Source organism: Aquarana catesbeiana, linkage group LG01 (assembly GCF_042186555.1).
Source record: "Aquarana catesbeiana isolate 2022-GZ linkage group LG01, ASM4218655v1, whole genome shotgun sequence".
In the NCBI taxonomy this organism is placed as follows: Eukaryota; Metazoa; Chordata; class Amphibia; order Anura; family Ranidae; genus Aquarana; species Aquarana catesbeiana.
Window position 1 is genome coordinate 314,769,043 of NC_133324.1, and position 19,743 is coordinate 314,788,785.

The 19,743-nt window shown below is 44.9% G+C and overlaps 1 protein-coding gene across 2 annotated transcripts in view; it reads right to left on the reverse strand.

Moving 5' to 3' along the window:
- TCHP (trichoplein keratin filament binding) overlaps positions 1–16,306 on the reverse strand; it is a 39,486-nt gene extending 23,180 nt beyond the window's left edge. Inside the window, exons 1-6 of one of the 2 annotated variants that reach the window (XM_073629637.1) lie at positions 16,213–16,306; positions 11,207–11,397; positions 9,571–9,781; positions 8,720–8,776; positions 6,507–6,575; positions 4,540–4,713 (exon numbers count right to left, since the gene is read on the reverse strand). In XM_073629637.1, coding sequence (XP_073485738.1) covers positions 4,540–4,713; positions 6,507–6,575; positions 8,720–8,776; positions 9,571–9,781; positions 11,207–11,397 — 702 coding nt within the window. In that variant the 5' untranslated portion in view covers positions 16,213–16,306. Of the gene's footprint in view, positions 1–4,539; positions 4,714–6,506; positions 6,576–8,719; positions 8,777–9,570; positions 9,782–11,206; positions 11,398–16,192 lie in introns of both variants that reach the window. The other variant, XM_073629647.1, reaches the window with a different exon arrangement.
- Positions 16,307–19,743: the final 3,437 nt, after the last annotated feature.

Here is a 19,743-nt window from a genome sequence, read left to right on the forward strand (position 1 = left end):
CTCATTCCAAGCCTGCCTCACACTTCCTCACACACAAGAAAGCAGGAGAGGGAGGTTGCACAGAATCCTATCCCAAGAGGATACAATCCTTGCAATATTGCAGAATAAAATAGTTTGCTGGTAGTTCACCAACTTCCTCGGGGACAGGCAGATACCTCTCTGCCTCCCTTTCTCAGGAAGATATCTGCCCTTCCTTGTCCAGCCCGAGTTATATGTAACTATAGCTAGGCACACTCAGACTTTTTCATTCAGCCTGCGAGCTAGCAGATTCCTCCATCCATCCATGCTATACAGTGCGAATGGATAAATCTCCCGCTATTGTATTCTGAAAGTCAGCGTCACCGACTGTCAGAATATCCAAATAGTGCATCTAATTTAATGCAGTTGCTGTTTGGCTGACAATTTTCCTCCCAGCTCCTTCGATTCTTTAATCGAAGGATGTGGGGCAGGAAGGTGCCGAAAGGGTCACCCACAGAGCCAATTTTGGTCAGTTCATGAGGAACCAGATTGAATTTGAACAGTGTTTTCGCCAAAGTAAGATCTTGTCTTGGAGTTTATCTGTGTCTACATGATGCTGGAGCTTTCTGTGCAGTTCTGGTTTGTATATTTGTAATAGGATGTTTCATAATAAACTGTCTCAAAACAATCTGTGCTGTGTTAAAGGGGTAACACATCAAAAATGTAACATGCTAATTTACTGGCTTATTATTTATTACAGATATTTATATAGCCCTGACAATTTTTACACAGCACCATACAATATCTCACAAAAGTGAGTACACCCCTCACATTTTTGTAAATATGTTATTATATGATATGATAACACTGAAGAAATGACACTTTGCTACAATGTAAAGTAGTGAGTGTACAGTTTGTATAACAGTGTAAATTTGCTGTCCCCTCAAAATAACTCAACACACACCCATTAATGTCTAACTAGTAGGACAGGCAGCTGCACAAAAATAATACCAGGATAAAATGCAGCGATATCCAGAAGCTAAATGGATTCAAAAGACTGTTCAATGCAGACTGAGGTTTAGCTTTAGTCTTCTTAATTTAGGAAGCTGACATTTAGGGCTCATACACACTACAGCTCCAAAAAAAAAAAAAAAAAAAAAAAAAAGCTGCTTTTACAGGCATTTGAGCTTTTTTTCTCTGCCTAAAAGCTTGAAGAAGCTTGTGCTTTTTTTTGTGCTCTTTTGCACATTTTTATTGAGCTTATGACCCCTTTCACACTGGGGCGTTTTTCAGGCGCTTTAGCGTTAAAAGAAGCGCCAGTAAAGCGCCTGAAAGAAGCCTCATCTGCTATCCCAATGTGAAAGCCCGAGCCCTTTCACACTGCCAGCACCCGAAAAACACTGGTAAAGCACCGCTTAAGACCCCTTTCACACTAGGGCGTTTTTCAGGCGCTTTAGCGTTAAAAGAAGCGCCAGTAAAGCGCCTGAAAGAAGCCTCATCTGCAATCCCAATGTGAAAGCCCGAGCCCTTTCACACTGCCAGCACCCGAAAAACACTGGTAAAGCGCAGCTTAAGACCCCTTTCACACTAGGGCGTTTTTCAGGCGCTTTAGAGTTAAAAGAAGCGCCAGTAAAGCGCCTGAAAGAAGCCTCATCTGCAATCCCAATGTGAAAGCCCGAGCCCTTTCACACTGCCAGCACCCGAAAAACGCTGGTAAAGCGCCGCTCAAGACCCCTTTCACACTGGGGCGTTTTTCGGGCGCTGGCAGTGTGAAAGGGCTCCGGCCATCGGAGAACCCAGCCTGGTGGCAAAAACACGAAATCGCTGCAAAGAAGCTGCTTGCAGGACTTTTTTTGAGGCAGCGCCTCAGCGTGAAAGCATTTGGGCTTTTTACATTGGGATTGCAGATGAGGCTTCTTTCAGGCGCTTTACGGGTGCTTTTTTTAACGTTAAAGCGTCTGAAAAATGCCTCAGTGTGGAAGGGGTCTATTTGAGGTTTTTTTTTAGCACAGACACTCCCCTCATAGGCTCCTTGCACACTGGCTTAAAAATGGTTGCTTTTGCAGGAGTTTTGTGTTCTGCCTGTAGAGGCAACTCAATGTTATCCAATGTGTCCATGCACATTAGGTCATTTACAGGCATTTTTTGAGAACAACAATCAGAGGCAGGAAAAAAAAAAACCTTCGCATTCGTGTTTCTGATTGGAGCTCACTGGCAGAAAAAAAACGTAAAACTCTCCTAAACTCATCTAAACTTTGTACAAAAAAATGCTCTATATGGAGGTTTTTTACTCCAAAGAGAACAGACTTTTTTAAGCCCAGTGTGCATGGAGCCTAAGAGCAGCTTCTTTGAGATGCAGTGTGCATGAGCCTATGGTGTATATACTGTACAGTTGTTGCGTGCAAATGATGCAGTCTCATTATAAGTCACAGACTAACTGCTGTAAAGTTCTCCCTGTGAATCTAACAAATGGATATTGCTGATTAGGGAAGTTAACACAGAGAAGACCTCACCGGTGAGCTGCTATTTACTTACTATCCACTCACAGTCTGTATTTCTTTGACTGCTGTAGAGAAAAGTAAATTATTATTGTCATATTAGGTCCAAAATGGCTTGATAATAACATTGTTCATGTGAACTCTGCCTGTATTTTCAATATGTTAGCCCAGATTGTATTCAAAGAATTCATTACCACAAAAAATAGTGTCACATAGACACCAGTGAGAACTGTGCACAAAGCCCCAGAGAAATCAACCCCCCAGAATAAAGCCCAGTCACACATAGCTTACCCAGCACTAATTATTTCTAGTTACATGTTTACAAGTTGTTACTAGAAGCCCCATGCACACTTTCCATTAACGCAACACAAATTAATGCTACCTACACACAATGACTGTAAACCTGTGAAGCAGCAGCTGTTTTGTAGATGAAACACTGCAGTTTTACTATTAACTATTGCCTCATTATTTGTCAGGAATAATAACCAAAATTTTGTAATATGTGTAAAAAAATCAGATTCTAATTGTCATCTTCAAGGCAAATGTCACGTTAACTGTCATTTGACCTAAGAGAAAATAGCCTTAGGGGCATTCGACCAGAAACATTAAAGAACGTTCAAACAATAGAGAAAATAGCTTAACACTATAGGCTAAAAAAAATTAAACCAAAAGAGCAAATAACATAAGGGAGACCTCTGCACTATAAACCAATTAGTTGAATAATATTACCCAGTGAAAGTGCATGTGCATTTGTTTTGTGCAAATGGGACAAAAAAAATGTATGTATATACTGTAGGTTATATAAATGTGCTGTTCAAGTGTAAATTATTGATTTAAGGCTCGGTTAACACTGATGTGGTGCGGGAACCGTGGCGATTCCTGTACGGTCCCCACACCGCATCAGAATAGCAGGTAGTTCTCACTGTGCTCTGCCCCTGCGGGTGTCAATATAAAGTTAATGACACCCCCAAATCAGTTCGCAGAACACAGTACGAACGGTGGAATCAGATCACATGGGTGTTCAGGCCGATTCCGGTGCGGACAAAAAAAAAAAAGGATCCTCCACGTTTTTGGTGTAGACATAATGTATGGCTGAAGTCGCACTGCACTGAATATCCGTGTCATTTGTAGAGGAATCCAGTGCGATCCCTGTAAAAATGACATGCGATGCAGCAGACCACATCAGTGTGAACTCAGCCTAAACAGAAAACATATTTGGTCACTAGATGAAAGATCTCTATTGTTTGACAGCTTTATGGGACTGAAACCCATTACAGTTCACCTAAGGTAAACAATGGAGTTCTATCTTTGTATTATTGTACAATTCTGTACAGTATAGCAGTTCCTCCTGCAGTAACAGATTCATTCCACTGTCAGTGGTGAGCACAGGGAACTCCATACACTTAGCTTACAGTGCAGAGGTTTTCCTCATTACTTTTTCGTCTGGTTGAATGTTCTTAGCCTATAGTGTTAGGCTATGTTCTCTATTGTTCTTGAACATTTCTGGTCCAATGAGCATATATCATTCAAAGTGCAAACGCAACAGATAGAAACAGACATTACAGATATTATTCGTCACTTTTGCAAGAATGCTGAGACGCACATCACATTTTTCAACATTTATGTGTATGTAAACCCAAACAAACTTTTCTTATTTGCTCGATTTTGGTCCTTTTAATAACCCATTGAAAATGCTTTGCTATATTGGTTTGAGAAGTGTAAAAAAATACCGGTTGATTTTGCCAGAAACCTTGTGAGCTAATAACTTCCTGTGCTCACTGCCGGTGTATAAGTAGGGGTTTTAGAGAGGAGGAGATGAGGAGAGGTCTGTGTTCTTTGTAATCCATCAGAAATTAATCAGGCAGGGCTGACACACGATGCTTCAGAATTCAGAGCCAAAAATACAATGTTGTTATATCGAAGAGAAAGGTAGGAACACACTTTATTACTAGCACATCAGTTATTTTTCTGAACTTGCTTCGTGTTTAAATAGATAAAATAAGTGCATGTATTTCCAACATGTGCTAAATATGTTTTTTTATCCATTTTGCTAAAACATACTCTTTACTAGGATGCTCCTTACCTCTAGTTCCCTCAGTTTGAGCTCCTCCATTTGCTGCCGCAGGACTTCAGCTTGCTCCCTCTCTGCCTGGCGCCGTCTCTCCTCCTCTCGTTTCATATTCTCTAGAGCTTCACGCCGGGCAAGTTCATACTGGTTTTCAAATCTCTTCTTTTCTTCTCTCTCTTCTAGTTTTTCCTAGCAAATAAAATGCTTATTTTAACAAAACGGATTACAACTTTAATATACATCCCGGTTTGAAGCTACTGTACATCAGCCTTAAAGTATAACTCCAAAACAAAACATTTTTTTTTATTAGTTTTTGATGAAGTGGAGAGTGGGAGAGTGTTAAGACTGCTGTCAGATTTGTATTGTTGTCTGTGTCCTCATTGAAGTGATTCACTCTCAATTTCTGTACTGGAAGGTGGTGGAGGAAAAGAGGAAGGAGCCTGAATTGGACAGTCATCACTAGAATAGAGCTAAGGGGAATTACCCCAGCAGAGAATGGGATGAGTTTTCCCCTCACTTCCTGTTGTGTCTCTGGAACAGGAAGTGAAAGAAAATATCTCCAGTAAGACACAGACTGGGGTCATAAACCTTTCCCATGCCATAAAGCTAAAAAAATAAAAAAGTTCTAACTTTAATACACATATTCCTCTTTTATATAATTACAATGAAAATAGCATTGAAACCTACTTATAAGCAGCACATATCAGTCTAAGACAAATAGGGCTGACAGTGCTCAGGAACTGAGCTGAAATGAATAGGTGATGGCTGCAATAAACCAAATGTATACTCAGAAGAGTTGCTGGCAATTTATTTCAAGGATTATAACAGTATAGGCTTGGAATGACAACGTTACCACACCAGATGTGAGGCTGGTTCAGGCATTAATGGATCACTAAGACCTACTGGGACAAAAAACCGAGGAACACCGACCATGAAAGTCATGGCATGCAAGCTGCAGTGTGTGGTGTGTTGAGCCGGTCCCGCCATCATAGAAAGATGGTATCACTAACAATGGCCTTATGGATGGAGCTAAGCAGCCGACTATGTCCAAAGGAGAAGCTCTTTGGCAAGCGGCGAGGAGGGGGGCGTCACCGAAGACAAGCCAGAACTGAGGTATCCGGGAAGGAAACAGCCACGGCCAGCATGGAGCAGAGCGTCCCTGTTGCCGTGACTGTTCGCTCTGCTCCATGCTGGCCGCGGCTGGTTCCTTCCCGGATACCTCAGTTTCGGTGACGCCCCCCCTCCTCGCTGCTTACCACGGAGCTTCTCCTTTGGACATAGTCGTAGCTTAGCTCCATCCATAACGCCAGTGTTGGTGATACCATCTTTTTATACCAGCGGGACTGGCCCAAAACACTACATACTGCAGCTTGCATGCCATTGCTTCCATGGTCGGTGTTCCTCGGTTGGTTGTCCCGGTAGGTCTTAGTGATCCATTAGTGCCTGAACCAGCCTTACAGACAGTCTGGTAACATTGGCATTCCAAGCCTGTACTGTTTTAATCTTTGAAATAAATCACCAGCAACTCTTCTGAGTATACATTTGGTTTATTGTAGCCATCACCCATTAATTTCAGCTCAGTTCCTGAGCGCTGTCAGCCCCATTTGTCTTCAGCATTTCTGCATCCGATCCCCAGCTTTATACAGCAGCACAGTTCAGCTGGGCACATATTGGGGGTTATTTACGAAAGGCAAATCCACTTTGCACTGCAAGTGCACTTGAATGTGCACTAAAAGTGCGAAGCTCTGCTGATTTTATCATCCAATCATGTGCAAGCTAAAATGCTGTTTTTTATTTTCCTTGCATGTCCCCCTCGGATCTACAGCGACATTACTTCCAAGTGCACTTTCAGTGCAAAGTGGATTTTCCTTTAGTAAATAACCCCCATTGCATTTTGTGTTTTTTTTCTGTGATCAGCACCTGGAGCTCAATCTTTTTTACATATCTGTCTAAGAATCTTTTAGTTAGGACTGAGGAATTACCTGATTTTTCTCTGTGATCTGTTCTCCCCAAGCATCGACTACATACTTCTTATGCATACTGGATTCCACCTTTAGAGAAAACAATATTAATTCAATCAAGATCGATGATCTTCATCATAATGTTCTGAATTATTTACAATTAAAATGTATGGACCATGCTCCATAACACATCAAAAATACTTACACCCTGGTGATGGGGCTACACAATCTATAAAAGCAAGATCATTTCTATAAAATGCATATTACTATTTTCCAAAATGGCATCCTTACCAGAATAATAAACATAAAATAACGAAAAATGCAACTTCAGGTTTATCGTTATTATAAACTTTCACAACATAAATACGAATGGCAAACGTAGGGCAAAGCAATAAGGCTGCATTCAAACCTGGGCGTTTTGTAGCTCGAAGCTCGAAGATGCTCAACAAGCAAAATCCCATTCACTTCAATGGACCTTCTTCACGCTCAAAATGCAAACAGGGGCCATTGAAGTGAATGGGATTTTGCTTGTTGAGTGTCTTCAAGCTTCAAAACACTCAGGTTTGAATGCAGCCTAAGTTCAATTAACTGCAACCCTCTGTAGCTGCACACACTCACCTTCTCTTTACTACTTCACTGGCAGTGAATATTGACCAGATATACTCAGTACTTGTAGGTATGGGGAGAATGCGATTCACTTGCATTTCTCCCACATGACAGCATGATGATTGGCTGTTCAGGCATCCAACGATGTCACAAAAGGATAAAGAAAAATAACTCAACCCTATGTAGGCTCCAAGTCACAGCTCAGGGCTTAGACAGTACTTCTTCTCTTAGCTACCAACATTAAGCTTAATGAAGCTTTGGGTAACAAAGGGAAGGTAAATATTTCCAAATGGGAAGGGCAGTTGTCAGGGGAACCAGATGTGTATTTTAATCTAGTTAAAGTTAAAGTGTTTGTAAACCCTTACATATACCCAGTAGGAATGGGCTTGGGCGTGTTTGGGATCCCACCTGCCCGATTCCCACCAGGAAGCCAACACTGCATACCACTAATCACAGGCAGTGAGACATTTCTTTGTCCACAGCTGCACAGATCGGGAAATGTCTCACTGCTTGTGATTAGCCGTGTGAAGTATCAGCTTCCTGGCAGGATCAGGCAGGTATGATCTCATTCACTGAACAAAAGTTGAAACAAATCTTCCTACATAATTTGTACCTTTCTATCTGCAGTCTTCTCTTCTCTACATCCATTCAAAAGTTATATAAAGCTTGTCTGAGAGTTCCGAAAAAGGGTGCGGAGAGCTGAAATTGCACTCTGCAGAGTTCAGTGAGGAGAGCTCTGAGAGCTGATTGGAAGGTAGGGACACACTCCCTACACAGAGCACACAGGAACAGAGTTGAGGCTGTCAATCTGCTGAAGGTCCCTCTCCTGTCACCAATTTTCTTTTGGTGTCAGGAAAACTTGTCAGAAGTATTTCATGCCGATAGCAGAGGAATGAAACAGCAGACAGAAATGACACTTAGTGCTCTGGATTGAGACAAGTACACACTATAGAGGCATATGTTTTGTTCATATTACATGTCTGAGGTTTACAACCACTTTAAGTGTTAAGGCTAAAGGAGAGTAATGTGCTTTGAACACCTTCAATTTTAGTGACAATTACTGATGGCTGCAGGATTTACACTTGCTCTTGCTGCAGAAAGCACTTAAAATACCACCATCAAGATATTGGTGCTGAGACCCAATGTGCTTCAATATCTGGCATGTCAAAAATAAATTTACTGACTTGTTCACCTCACTCTACATATTTTGCAGCTGCCTGTCACAGAAATCATTTTGGAGTATATTTAGAAAAAAAATATTTGGATGAATGTGACAAGCATTTGCCCAGCCATTATGAATAATTACCTTAATTTGCCTAATTTTGCCGTTTATTTCCTAGGATCATCAACTCCATCTTCTAGCCACTAGGAGCTGCCGATCATAGACAACAAACATATTAGGCAAATGACAGCGATTATTTGTGATGGCAGGATGAATGCTTGGGGCATTAGTCCAGCAATTTTTTTATAAATAGACCCCTAAGTGTTATCATAGAGGTCTTTTTTTTTTTTTTTTATTATTGCAAGCTGTCCATTCTCTATTATAACATTGGCAAAAGAGATAAAATGAATCTGGAGTATTATTGTTGTGTACAGATAATCAAAACCATGAACTTGATAAGGTTTACCTCACGTAGTTTCGGATTGTTAGTCTTCCACTGCTCATACAGCATCTCCTCAGCAAGCTTGTGGTAAAAGAATGACACATGATTAAAACGAACAACAATTAGAAACAAAGAAAGTTATCTTAGGAGTGTACCAACAAATTGTTAAAGGAAACAATTTATGAGAGAAACACAGAGGCTTCCAATGCTGACCTAGCTTCTAAAACCACTAGTAGAATATCTCCTATGTTAATCCTTTCACTTTAAAAGAGAAGTGGCTACAGCATTGGTTTGATGCTGTATCTGTTCACCGCCGGCTCTGCACCAAGAACTGAGCGATCAAAGACCGCTGATCGCTCCGTTCTCGGGACGGCTCTAAGCACAGAGCAGTGACTGTCAGTCACCAATCTGTGCTCTGCCCGTACAGCGCTCACCGGAACTCCGGACTGTGGAGTGGGCTTGAACCAGATGACTCAGGCTTTCATTGGTGTGCTGAGAGGCTGAGCCCGCTAACGGTCAGGAATCTGGGTGTATACCGACATTGTCAAGATCCCTGCAGAGCCTGGATCGGCTGAATCTGGGTCACTGGAGTGCAGAACTAAGTGCACTACTGTGACCAACAGTAGAAGTATGGCCAAAAGAGTTTGGCCACACTTCTCCTTTAACTCTTTGAGTCAGTGGCCTGGAATATATATGTCGATAAGGACTTATACTGAGTGAAACATCTGCCAGACTTTCCAAATCTTCATGCTAATTCTGGGTCAGTGACCAAAATGGTATAAAATGGTGGAGCAGAATAATAGCCAGGCAACTAGCATCTTTTCAAGGTCAGCAATGGTAGACCTTTTATTAGCTCAATCCCATTTTGAGCAAACCTTTTTCCTACGCTCCTCCCGTGCAGACCTTAGCACTTCTGCTCGTTCCCTCATGCTGTTGAGGTCAGGCTGCCTATTCTGAGAAAGCTCCTTCAATTCTGCTTCCAACATGTTTCTCTCTTCCTGTAACATTTTACGAAGCTCATCTCTCCGGCGTTCCAGGTTCTTCCTTTTCTCTTCTCTCTGTTTCTCACGGTGGTAAGCATTCATACTAGGAAAAAAAAGAAAACAGGCCCATTATTCAAGAACATTGTGGTACAGTCTTTATTTGAGCAGTGCAAACAGCAATGACAACCCAGGGCTGGAGTAGATGGCTTGTTAGGTAAGTCTGCCATCCATACTACATTACTAAACCACATTATGGTTAAAAACTCATAAGGCCCATTTTACATTTTTTTTTTTTTTTTGCATAGGTTGAATTCAGCTTTAACATTACATAGATGAGAAAAGCTAGGTAGGATTTTTCAGCATGCAAAAAGGAAAGCAGTAATTTGCTTCGGTCCAGTCACGTGATCTTCCTGTGTCTGCCAGCGCTGGCTGCAGCGGAGAAGAGAGCACTCAACAATGACAGGTAATGCCTGGGAGTGGTGATTTCACCCATAGACTTACTATGACCCATCTGTTTTCTGCAGTCCCTCCTCTCCCCCGCAGCCGCCAGTGGCTGACACAGGGGGCTGGATCATGTGACCAGACTGGAGCAGCCTGAAAATAAGTATACAGATCTCTCTTACACAGGTTAGTCAGAATAGGTGTTAGGAGGGGAATGGAACATTTTTAAGAGTAGTTAGGATTTGCCTAGAATTCCACTTTAAATGCATTGTACACTTTCAAATGATTTTGTTATTTTAACTAGATATTAGTGTAGTTATTTTCCCTGTTTTGTTTGGCTTACCTTGTAATGATGGGCCTACATGCTGCTGCTGTAGTTTGTAGTGTCATGATGGATCGATTCCCCTATATCCATGTATTCATTCACCTACCTTGTCCTTATTCACCAAAGGGACAGGGCATAGGTGTGCACAGCCTATTGCATTAGGGTGTGCACCTCAAAGCTCAAACACATGCATGCTCTTATAAATAGCATTTTTTTTTTTGCTGATGTCGCCCCCCCCCCCCCCCCCCCCCCCCAGACCCCTTCTAAGGCAAAGCTGAACACTGCAGAACCTGATGCCACTTTGTTGATAATGATGGGCCAATAGCCCTCCCGCTAGTCTCAAGGGTACAAATGTAGGCATCCACAACAGAGGGGGCCCGCTCTGTCTCTCCCTGAAGCGCTCAGCGAACAGCGGTGTGTGTGGGCAGATGTTGGATGCATGCTCCATTCTCCTTGAGACAAGTGATATCTAGTGATACTCACGGTCAAGGCCTTTTATGTGTAAGGATTTATGCCCAAAAAATAGAATATATGGGTTCTGGGAATATGTCCCTGAATGCATAGGGCACCAATATGAATACCACTCGGTACAGGATTCAGCCCCCCTTGTGAGATGCTACACCTGTCTCACAAGTGCACTAGAATGCCAGGACTGCAAACACAGGGGCTAAAAGTCCAATGTGCAATAGGCCTTGGAAGTAACATCTTGTATAATGTATGCTATGGAATTTAATAAAAATGGGAAAAAGTGAAATGCATTACCTCTGTTCATAGGAAATACGTGAACTCCACTGAGCCTGTTTGCTGCTACACACATCTGACTGTTTAAAATACCGATTGGCCATGTCCCACTCATTACGAAAACGAGCTTCTTGCTCCCTGTGGCGTACAATCTGTTTCTCCAGAACCCTGCTGCGACTGTACATGTTTGAAGGTAGTGTCGGCAGTGCCATCTGATCATTTAAAAAAAAAAGACATCCATTATTTTATTGGCCAATATAAGTTAGACAACCATGAGCAAGAGTCCAAAAAAGAAAAGATTCACTGCACTCTGTACTACACCAAATTTTCTTATTCATTAGATAACAGCAGGGGATCACATCTGACAGATTTCACCTTGCAGCCTGGAGTGCAGCGATTAATTTGTTTTTCTGAATAATTTACCAGAGTACAACGAGCCAAACCAGCAACAGAGATTTCCAGTGGAGCCTGTAATGAGCCACTTACAGACATATCTTCTTGTGGAAAAGTGTTTGATCTTCAATTTGCAAGTAATGTGACTTCAGAAATGAATTTTACCTGACCATTCCAGGCTGTGTTTTGTAGCATCACCTATCTTTAATTTCTCAACAGAGAACAACAGACGGTCAAGCCCAATGAATCAACTCTTCTTCCTCAATAGGCATCCAAATCTATTTGAGGGCTATCTGTTCTAATGGTGTATATCAATGGTCTCCAAACTATGGCTCCCAAGTCAGATGTGGCCCTTTTCTTGCCTTTATCTGGAACCTGGGGCACTATTCCTTCCACTGACACCAACAATGAGGCACTATTCTTTCCACTGACATCAACAGTGGGGCATAATTCTTCCCACTGATATAAATGATGGAACGCTATTCCTCCCACTGACACCACAGGTTGTGTACTATTCCTCCCACTGATACCAACATTGGGGCACTATTTCTGCCACTGACACCGACGGGGCACCATTCCTCCCACAGACACCAATAATGGGGCACCATTCCTCCCACTGACACCAGCAATAGGGCACCATTCCTCCCACTGACACCAACGACGGGGCACCATTCCTCCCACTGACACCAATAATGGGGCACTATTCCTCCCACTGACACTAACAATGGGGGCACCATTCCTCCCACTGACACCAATAATGGGGCACCATTCCTCCCACTGATACCAACATTGGGGCACTATTTCTCCCACTGACACCAAGGACGGGGCACTATTTCTCCCACTGACACCAAGGACGGGGCACCATTCCTCCCACTGATACCAACATTGGGGCACTATTTCTGCCACTGACACCGATGGGGCACCATTCCTCCCACAGACACCAATAATGGGGCACCATTCCTCCCACTGACACCAGCAATGGGGCACCATTCCTCCCACTGACACCAGCAATGGGGCACCATTCCTCCCACTGACACTAACAATGGGGGCACCATTCCTCCCACTGACACCAACAAAAGGTCACCATTCCTCCCACTGATACCAACATTGGGGCACTATTTCTCCCAATGACACCAACAATGGGGCACCATTTCTCCCACTGTCACCAAATATAGGGCACCATTCTTCCCACTGATACCAATAATGGAGTACTATTCCTCCCACTGACACTAATGGGACATTATTCCATCCACTGACATGAACGATGGGGTACTATCCCTCCCATTAATACCAATGATTAGGTAGCACTCCTCCCACTAATACCAATGATGGGGTACTTTTCCCCCTCCTATGAAAACAGGCGCTATGTAATTTTTATATCCCATTAACCACCAAGACGTTTTTTAATTCCAAAGACGCTGGGGCATTTTCTACTCCTGCTGGCCACAGTCTGACCCCCCACCAAAATTAGAAAAAAACAGTAAACTGGCCCTTTGTTCAGAAAGTTTGAAGATCCCTGGTTTATACCCTGTATGCTATCCAACTCTCAGTGGTATCAGTACTATTTGAAAAATCTTCTTCATGAAGGTATATCCATGTTCTACTAAGACACAATAAAAACAACACACATAAAAATGATGATGAAATAGAAATGCTACTAAAAACATATATTTATAAAAGATAAATAAACACGGTTAGTTTTATGTCAACCCCAGTTTTTAGTAATAGCAATTCTGTATGGGTCTGTGTTTGCCTCACTGCAGCCGACTGCATTTCTAGCACTAGAAACATTTGTATCCTTTTGGCCAGATTGCATCCAGCCACACACCAGCTGAGGCATCTTTGGTTTTGTTTTGTTACAATGTGATCTTTGTGATTGTTCTGGGATAGCGTCTCCTACTTTGTGTCTCTCAGAGAAGCCAGCAGCATCTTTGAATAACAATCACCTGTGTATACATGCAGCTTAAAGAGGAGGTCCACCTAAAAGAAAAAAATAAAAATAAAAGCCAGCAGCTACAAACACTGTAGCTGCTGACTTTTAAATGGACACTTACCTGTCCAGGGTGCCCACGATGTCGGCAGCCGAAGCATCCCTCGGCTGCTGCCGCTGCCATCCTCGGTGAGGGAATCAGGAAGTGAAGCGTCGCGGCTTCACTTCCCTGTTCCCTACTGCGCATGCGCGAGTCGCGCTGCGCGTCCTAACTGGTCCCCGCTATCTCCCGGGACCTGTGAGTCTATTCCCGGAAATGGGCGCAAATACCTGTATTATACAGGTATCTGCACCCCCTCCCCCCTGAAAGGTGCCAAATGTGATACCGGAGGGGGGGAGGGTTCCGAAAAGCGCAGGTTCAATTTTTTTGTGAACCTCCGCTTTAAAGTTTTTCTAAAGCAGTGGTTCTCAACCTTTCTAGTGCCGTCACCTCTTGATAAAATTTCACAAGTTGTGGGACCCGTAACAGTAAAATTATTTTCGTAGTGTGGGTTGTCAGCACCCAAGGCAAGACAAGTAATTTGCGCCCCTAACCCACGGACATATAGCGCTCCCTGAGTCCCTTCCACTCGTACAGTATTAAAACCCCTTATGGTACATTTTAGAATGTACCACTCATTCTTTGTTCTCCTTTCTTTCCCTTTTATCTCTCTCTATCCTAATTTCTTGTCCCCCCCCCCATCCCTCTCTCTAGCCATCTCCATAGGGAGATGAGTGGCAGCGCTGGGGGTGGGGGGGGGGGCTGAGTGGCAGCGCTGGGGGGGGGGAGATGAGTGGCAGCGCTGGGGGGGGGGGATGAGTGGCAGCGCTGGGGGGGGAGATGAGTGGCAGCGCTGGGGGGGGGGAGATGAGTGGCAGCGCTGGGGGGGGGAGATGAGTGGCAGCGCTGGGGGGGGAGATGAGTGGCAGCGCTGGGGGGGGAGATGAGTGGCAGCGCTGGGGGGGGGAGATGAGTGGCAGCGCTGGGGGGGGGGGGGAGATGAGTGGCAGCGCTGGGGGGGGGAGATGAGTGGCAGCGCTGGGGGGGGGAGATGAGTGGCAGCGCTGGGGGGGGGGGGAGATGAGTGGCAGCGCTGGGGGGGGGGAGATGAGTGGCAGCGCTGGGGGGGGGAGATGAGTGGCAGCGCTGGGGGGGAAGATGAGTGGCAGCGCTGGGGGGGGGGGGGATGAGTGGCAGCGCTGGGGGGGGGGGAATGAGTGGCAGCGCTGGGGGGGGGATGAGTGGCAGCGCTGAGGGGGGGATGAGTGGCAGCGCTGAGGGGGATGAGTGGCAGCGCTGGCGGGGGGGGATGAGTGGCAGCGCTGGGGGGGATGAGTGGCAGCGCTTGGGGGGGGGGGTGAGTGGCAGCGCTGGGGGGGAGAGATGAGTGGCAGCGCTGGGGGGGAGAGATGAGTGGCAGCGCTGGGGGGGAGAGATGAGTGGCAGCGCTGGGGGGGAGAGATGAGTGGCAGCGCTGGGGGGGGGGGGAGTTCTGATCAGCCAACTTAGGTGCTCTTGATGAAGGTCATCTGCTGATCTGAGAACTGTAGTGGGGACTTTTAATTGCAACTATAATCACAGGGAGTGTTACTCACTGGGGGTTATTAACTAAAGGCAAATCCACTTTGCATTACAAGTGCAAAGTACACTTGAAATTGCACTGAGAGTGCACTTGGAAGTGCAGTCGCTGTAGATCCGAGGGGGACATGCAAGGAAAATAAAAAAACAGCATTTTAGCTTCAACATGATTGGATAATAAAATCAGCAGAGCTTCCCCTCATTTCAGATCTACCCCTCAGATTTACAGGGCCTGCACTTGTAGTGCAAAGTGGATTTGCCTTTCGTAAATAACCCCCACTGTGTCTCTGACTTTGTGGTGTCTCGTAGCAGTGACACCTATGTTGAAATCAGGAGATAGGGTCTCCTCCAGCCCCTCCCACTTCACACTCCTCACCAGTCAGCTGACCTCTAGTCTCTGCCCCCCAGCCTTGCTGTGAACTGAATGGGTGGCTGTGAAGAGGCTGAGTGGGCGGCCGTGGGCTCCAGGGACAGCCCTGCTGGTCGGCCGTAAAAAGGCTGGGAGAGCGGAGCGGGCTTCAGGAACAGCCCAGGATTCGGTGACCCCTGGCAAATCATCATCCAACCCCCAGGTTGAGAACCACTGCTCTAAAGCTGCTGCACAGAGGAGGTTTTTTTTTTTTTTTTTTTACCTTCATGCATGCAAAAAGGGCAATGCACTTTTTTGTGCAATTTTCACATGTAGGGCAGCCTATCTAAAATAAATGATCAGATGTAGGGGTGACACACTAAAATCACTTGTTCTGTCGCACCTGCATAGGTGTTATCAGAGCCTAAATGAGACACACTGATGTTACTGACTATACAAATTCATGTAATGGGAACACTTCCTAAGCTTTGTGTTCACGGACGATGAGAATTGATTGACCAGGTTCAGGATATTGTAGATCAGCCTGGACTAATACAGAGATTTTTGTCATGTTGTGTATTACACTGCAAGGCTGCCATAATGCACACACCATGGGATAGGTGTACACTGTATACACGTGCTGTCTGACATTTATGGGAAGGTATGAATTCCAAGACACATATCTGGACAGGACAAGAGAACACAAGACCAACGTACATTCCTATATTATTCCTTACCGCTCTGCTCCCAGCCTTCCTATTAACGGATTCAAAGCCTTCATCTGCTGAGCACTTCCTGTTCCGGTGTCTGTGGTTGCCATGGAGACGGCTGTGGCGCGGTTATGGGCGGGTCAGGGCTGGAGAGTGACAGTTGGAGAATAGAACGTCGTGTACATTGTAATTCGATCGTTCTGAGATCCAGGACTTTGCAGGGTGACAGTTCTGAGGGTTCTGTGTATGTAGAGAAGGATCCATCACATCCACATTACTTCCAGTACAGTGCACTCGGCTGACATACTTTATACTTTTGTTTCCGTCTTTACAACAACTTATGGTGACTTCAATTTTATTGTCCAATTGATGTGCAATTCAAATAATTGAATCAGCAACCAAGTGAATAGGCATAACTTCACTTCTGATCAATTTAGACTCAAAGTGAGTTGGCCAGGGCAGAAAATGATCAACTGTTTTTGAATCGATCGGCAGCACTGACAGGATTTGGTCATGAATTTGATCATATTTCAGTTTTTGAGGTTATGAGATTGCATGGTGAAAACATTAATAGTTTGCAATAGTATGTCCCAATTGTTGATCAGAATCCAATTTTCTGTGTGTGGCACAACGACCGAATGGGTTGTACGGAATAGATCGATTATTCCTATCGAGAGAGAGATTGATTAGACAGAAACTGAAGTGTGCATGGCCACTATATTACTCTGACAAATAAATCACACATTATGCCAGCTCAGTTTTTTTTTTATATGCAATCGGATTATTGATAGATTTACTGTCAAATTGGTAAAACACTTGAAAGATCAAAAAGATCGTTCGATGTGTCATACTCTTAGAGCCCTTTCACACTGAAGCAGTTTTCAAGTGTTTTAGCGCTAGAAATAGCGCCTCTAAAGCGCCTGAAGATTGACTCCCATGCCGCCTGAATGTGAAAGCCTGAGTGCTTTCACACTGGGGCGGTGCGCTTACGGGACGTTAAAAAAAGTCCTGCAAGCAGCATCTTTGGGGCGATATGGGAGCTCCAAAACGCCCCTGCCCATTGGAATGAATATGATATACGAATATATGCGGCGCTAGCAACTACTATGAAAAGTGATATGATGTGAGTAAAAAAAAGTCCTAAATAGGGTATATGGATTCCCTTTAGGGAGACCTTACTCATCAAACAACATTTTCATCACGTGGTACTGTTACACTGTTATTTTGCCATTTATTTTTTGTTAATTTCATGTGTTTATTGCGTTTTTTTCATACGCACACATTGAGGGTGCCATCATTGTTTTTATTGTGTTCATTCACAGACACACATCAAGTGTATTATTATCAATTTATTATGTAGTTGCTAGCGACGCATATATTCGTATATCACATGTTGAAGTTTTAGCACTTTTCCTGCAGCAGCTGCAACAGTTTTCATTTTATCGTCACTTTTGTTAGTATTCATTTCAGCGCCAGTTTTTTTGTCATACACATTGAAATGAATGGGCGGCGCTTCGTAAGCTCCGCAACATGGGTGTTTTTAACCCCTTCTTTGGGGTTAAAAGCGCCCCGCTAGCAGCCGAAAAGCGCCGAAGATATACGTCGGCAGAATGGCACAGGACCCCCCCCGGTGCCCGAGGCGGTCGGCTTTGGTCTGGGAGCGATGAAAGGTGAGGGGGAGACCATCCGTTTGTGGCCCCCCCTAGCGATCGCTCCCAGCCAATGAGAATCTTCCTTTGCTACTGTATGCTAAACAGCAGCAAAGGAAATGATGTCATCTCTCCTCGGCTCGGTATTTTCCGTTCCGGCGCCGAGGAGAGAAGACATCACTGTGAGTGTAAAACACACACACACTCAGTAGAACATGCCAGGCACACATTACACCCCCGATCCCCTGCTGATCGCCCCCCGATCACTCCCCCCCCCCGTTACACTGACACCAAGCAGTTTTTTTTTTTTCTGATTACTGCATTGGTGTCAGTTTGTGACAGTTAGTGTGTTAGGGCAGTTAGGGTTAGCCCCCTTTAGGTCTAGGATACCCCCCTAACCCCCCTAATAAAGTTTTAACCCCTTGATCACCCCCCGTTGCCAGTGTCACTAAGCGATCATTTTTCTGATCGCTGTATTAGTGTCACTGGTGACGCTAGTTAGGGAGGTAAATATTTAGGTTCGCCGTCAGCGTATTATAGCGTCAGGGACCCCCATATACTATCTAATAAATGTTTTAACCCCTTGATTGCCCCCTAGTTAACCCTTTCACCACTGATCACCGTATAAGTGTTACGGGTGACGCTGGTTAGTTTGTTTATTTTTTTATAGTGTCAGGGCACCCGCCGTTTATTACTGAATAAAGGTTTAGCCCCCTGATCGCCCGGCGGTGATATGCGTCGCCCCAGGCAGCGTCAGATTAGCGCCAGTACCGCTAACACCCACGCACGCAGCATACGCCTCCCTTAGTGGTATAGTATCTGAACGGATCAATATCTGATCCGATCAGATCTATACTAGCATCCCCAGCAGTTTAGGGTTCCCAAAAACGCAGTGTTAGCGGGATCAGCCCAGATACCTGCTAGCACCTGCGTTTTGCTCCTCCGCCTGGCCCAGCCCAGCCCACCCAAGTGCAGTATCGATCGATCACTGTCACTTATAAAACACTAAACGCATAACTGCAGCGTTCGCAGAGTCAGGCCTGATCCCTGCGATCGCTAACAGTTTTTTTGGTAGCATTTTGGTGAACTGCCAAGCACCAGCCCCAGGCAGCGTCAGGTTAGCGCCAGTACCGCTAACACCCACGCACGCACCGTACACCTCCCTTAGTGGTATAGTATCTGAACGGATCAATATCTGATCCGATCAGATTTATACTAGCGTCCCCAGCAGTTTAGGGTTCCCAAAAACGCAGTGTTAGTGGGATCAGCCCAGATACCTGCTAGCACCTGCGTTTTGCCCCTCCACCCGGCCCAGCCCAGCCCACCCAAGTGCAGTATCGATTGATCACTGTCACTTACAAAACACTAAACGCATAACTGCAGCGTTCGCAGAGTCAGGCCTGATCCCTGCAATCGCTAACAGTTTTTTTGGTAGCGTTTTGGTGAACTGGCAAACACTAGCCCCAAGCAGCGTCAGGTTAGCGCCAGTACCGCTAACACCCACGCACGCACCGTAGACCTCCCTTAGTGGTGTAGTATCTGAACAGATCAATATCTGATCTGATCAGATCTATACTAGCATCCCCAGCAGTTTAGGGTTCCCAAAAATGCAGCGTTAGCGGGATCAGCCCAGATACCTGCTAGCACCTGTGTTTTGCCCCTCCGCCCGGCCCAGCCCAGCCCACCCAGGTGCAGTATCGATCGATCACTGTCACTTACAAAACACTAAACACATAACTGCAGTGTTCGCAGAGTCAGGCCTCATCACTGCGATCGCTAACAGTTTTTTTGGTAGCGTTTTGGTGAACTGGCAAGCATCAGCGGCCTAGTACACCCCGGTCGTAGTCAAACCAGCACTGCAGTAACACTTGGTGACGTGGCGAGTCCCATAAGTGCAGTTCAAGCTGGT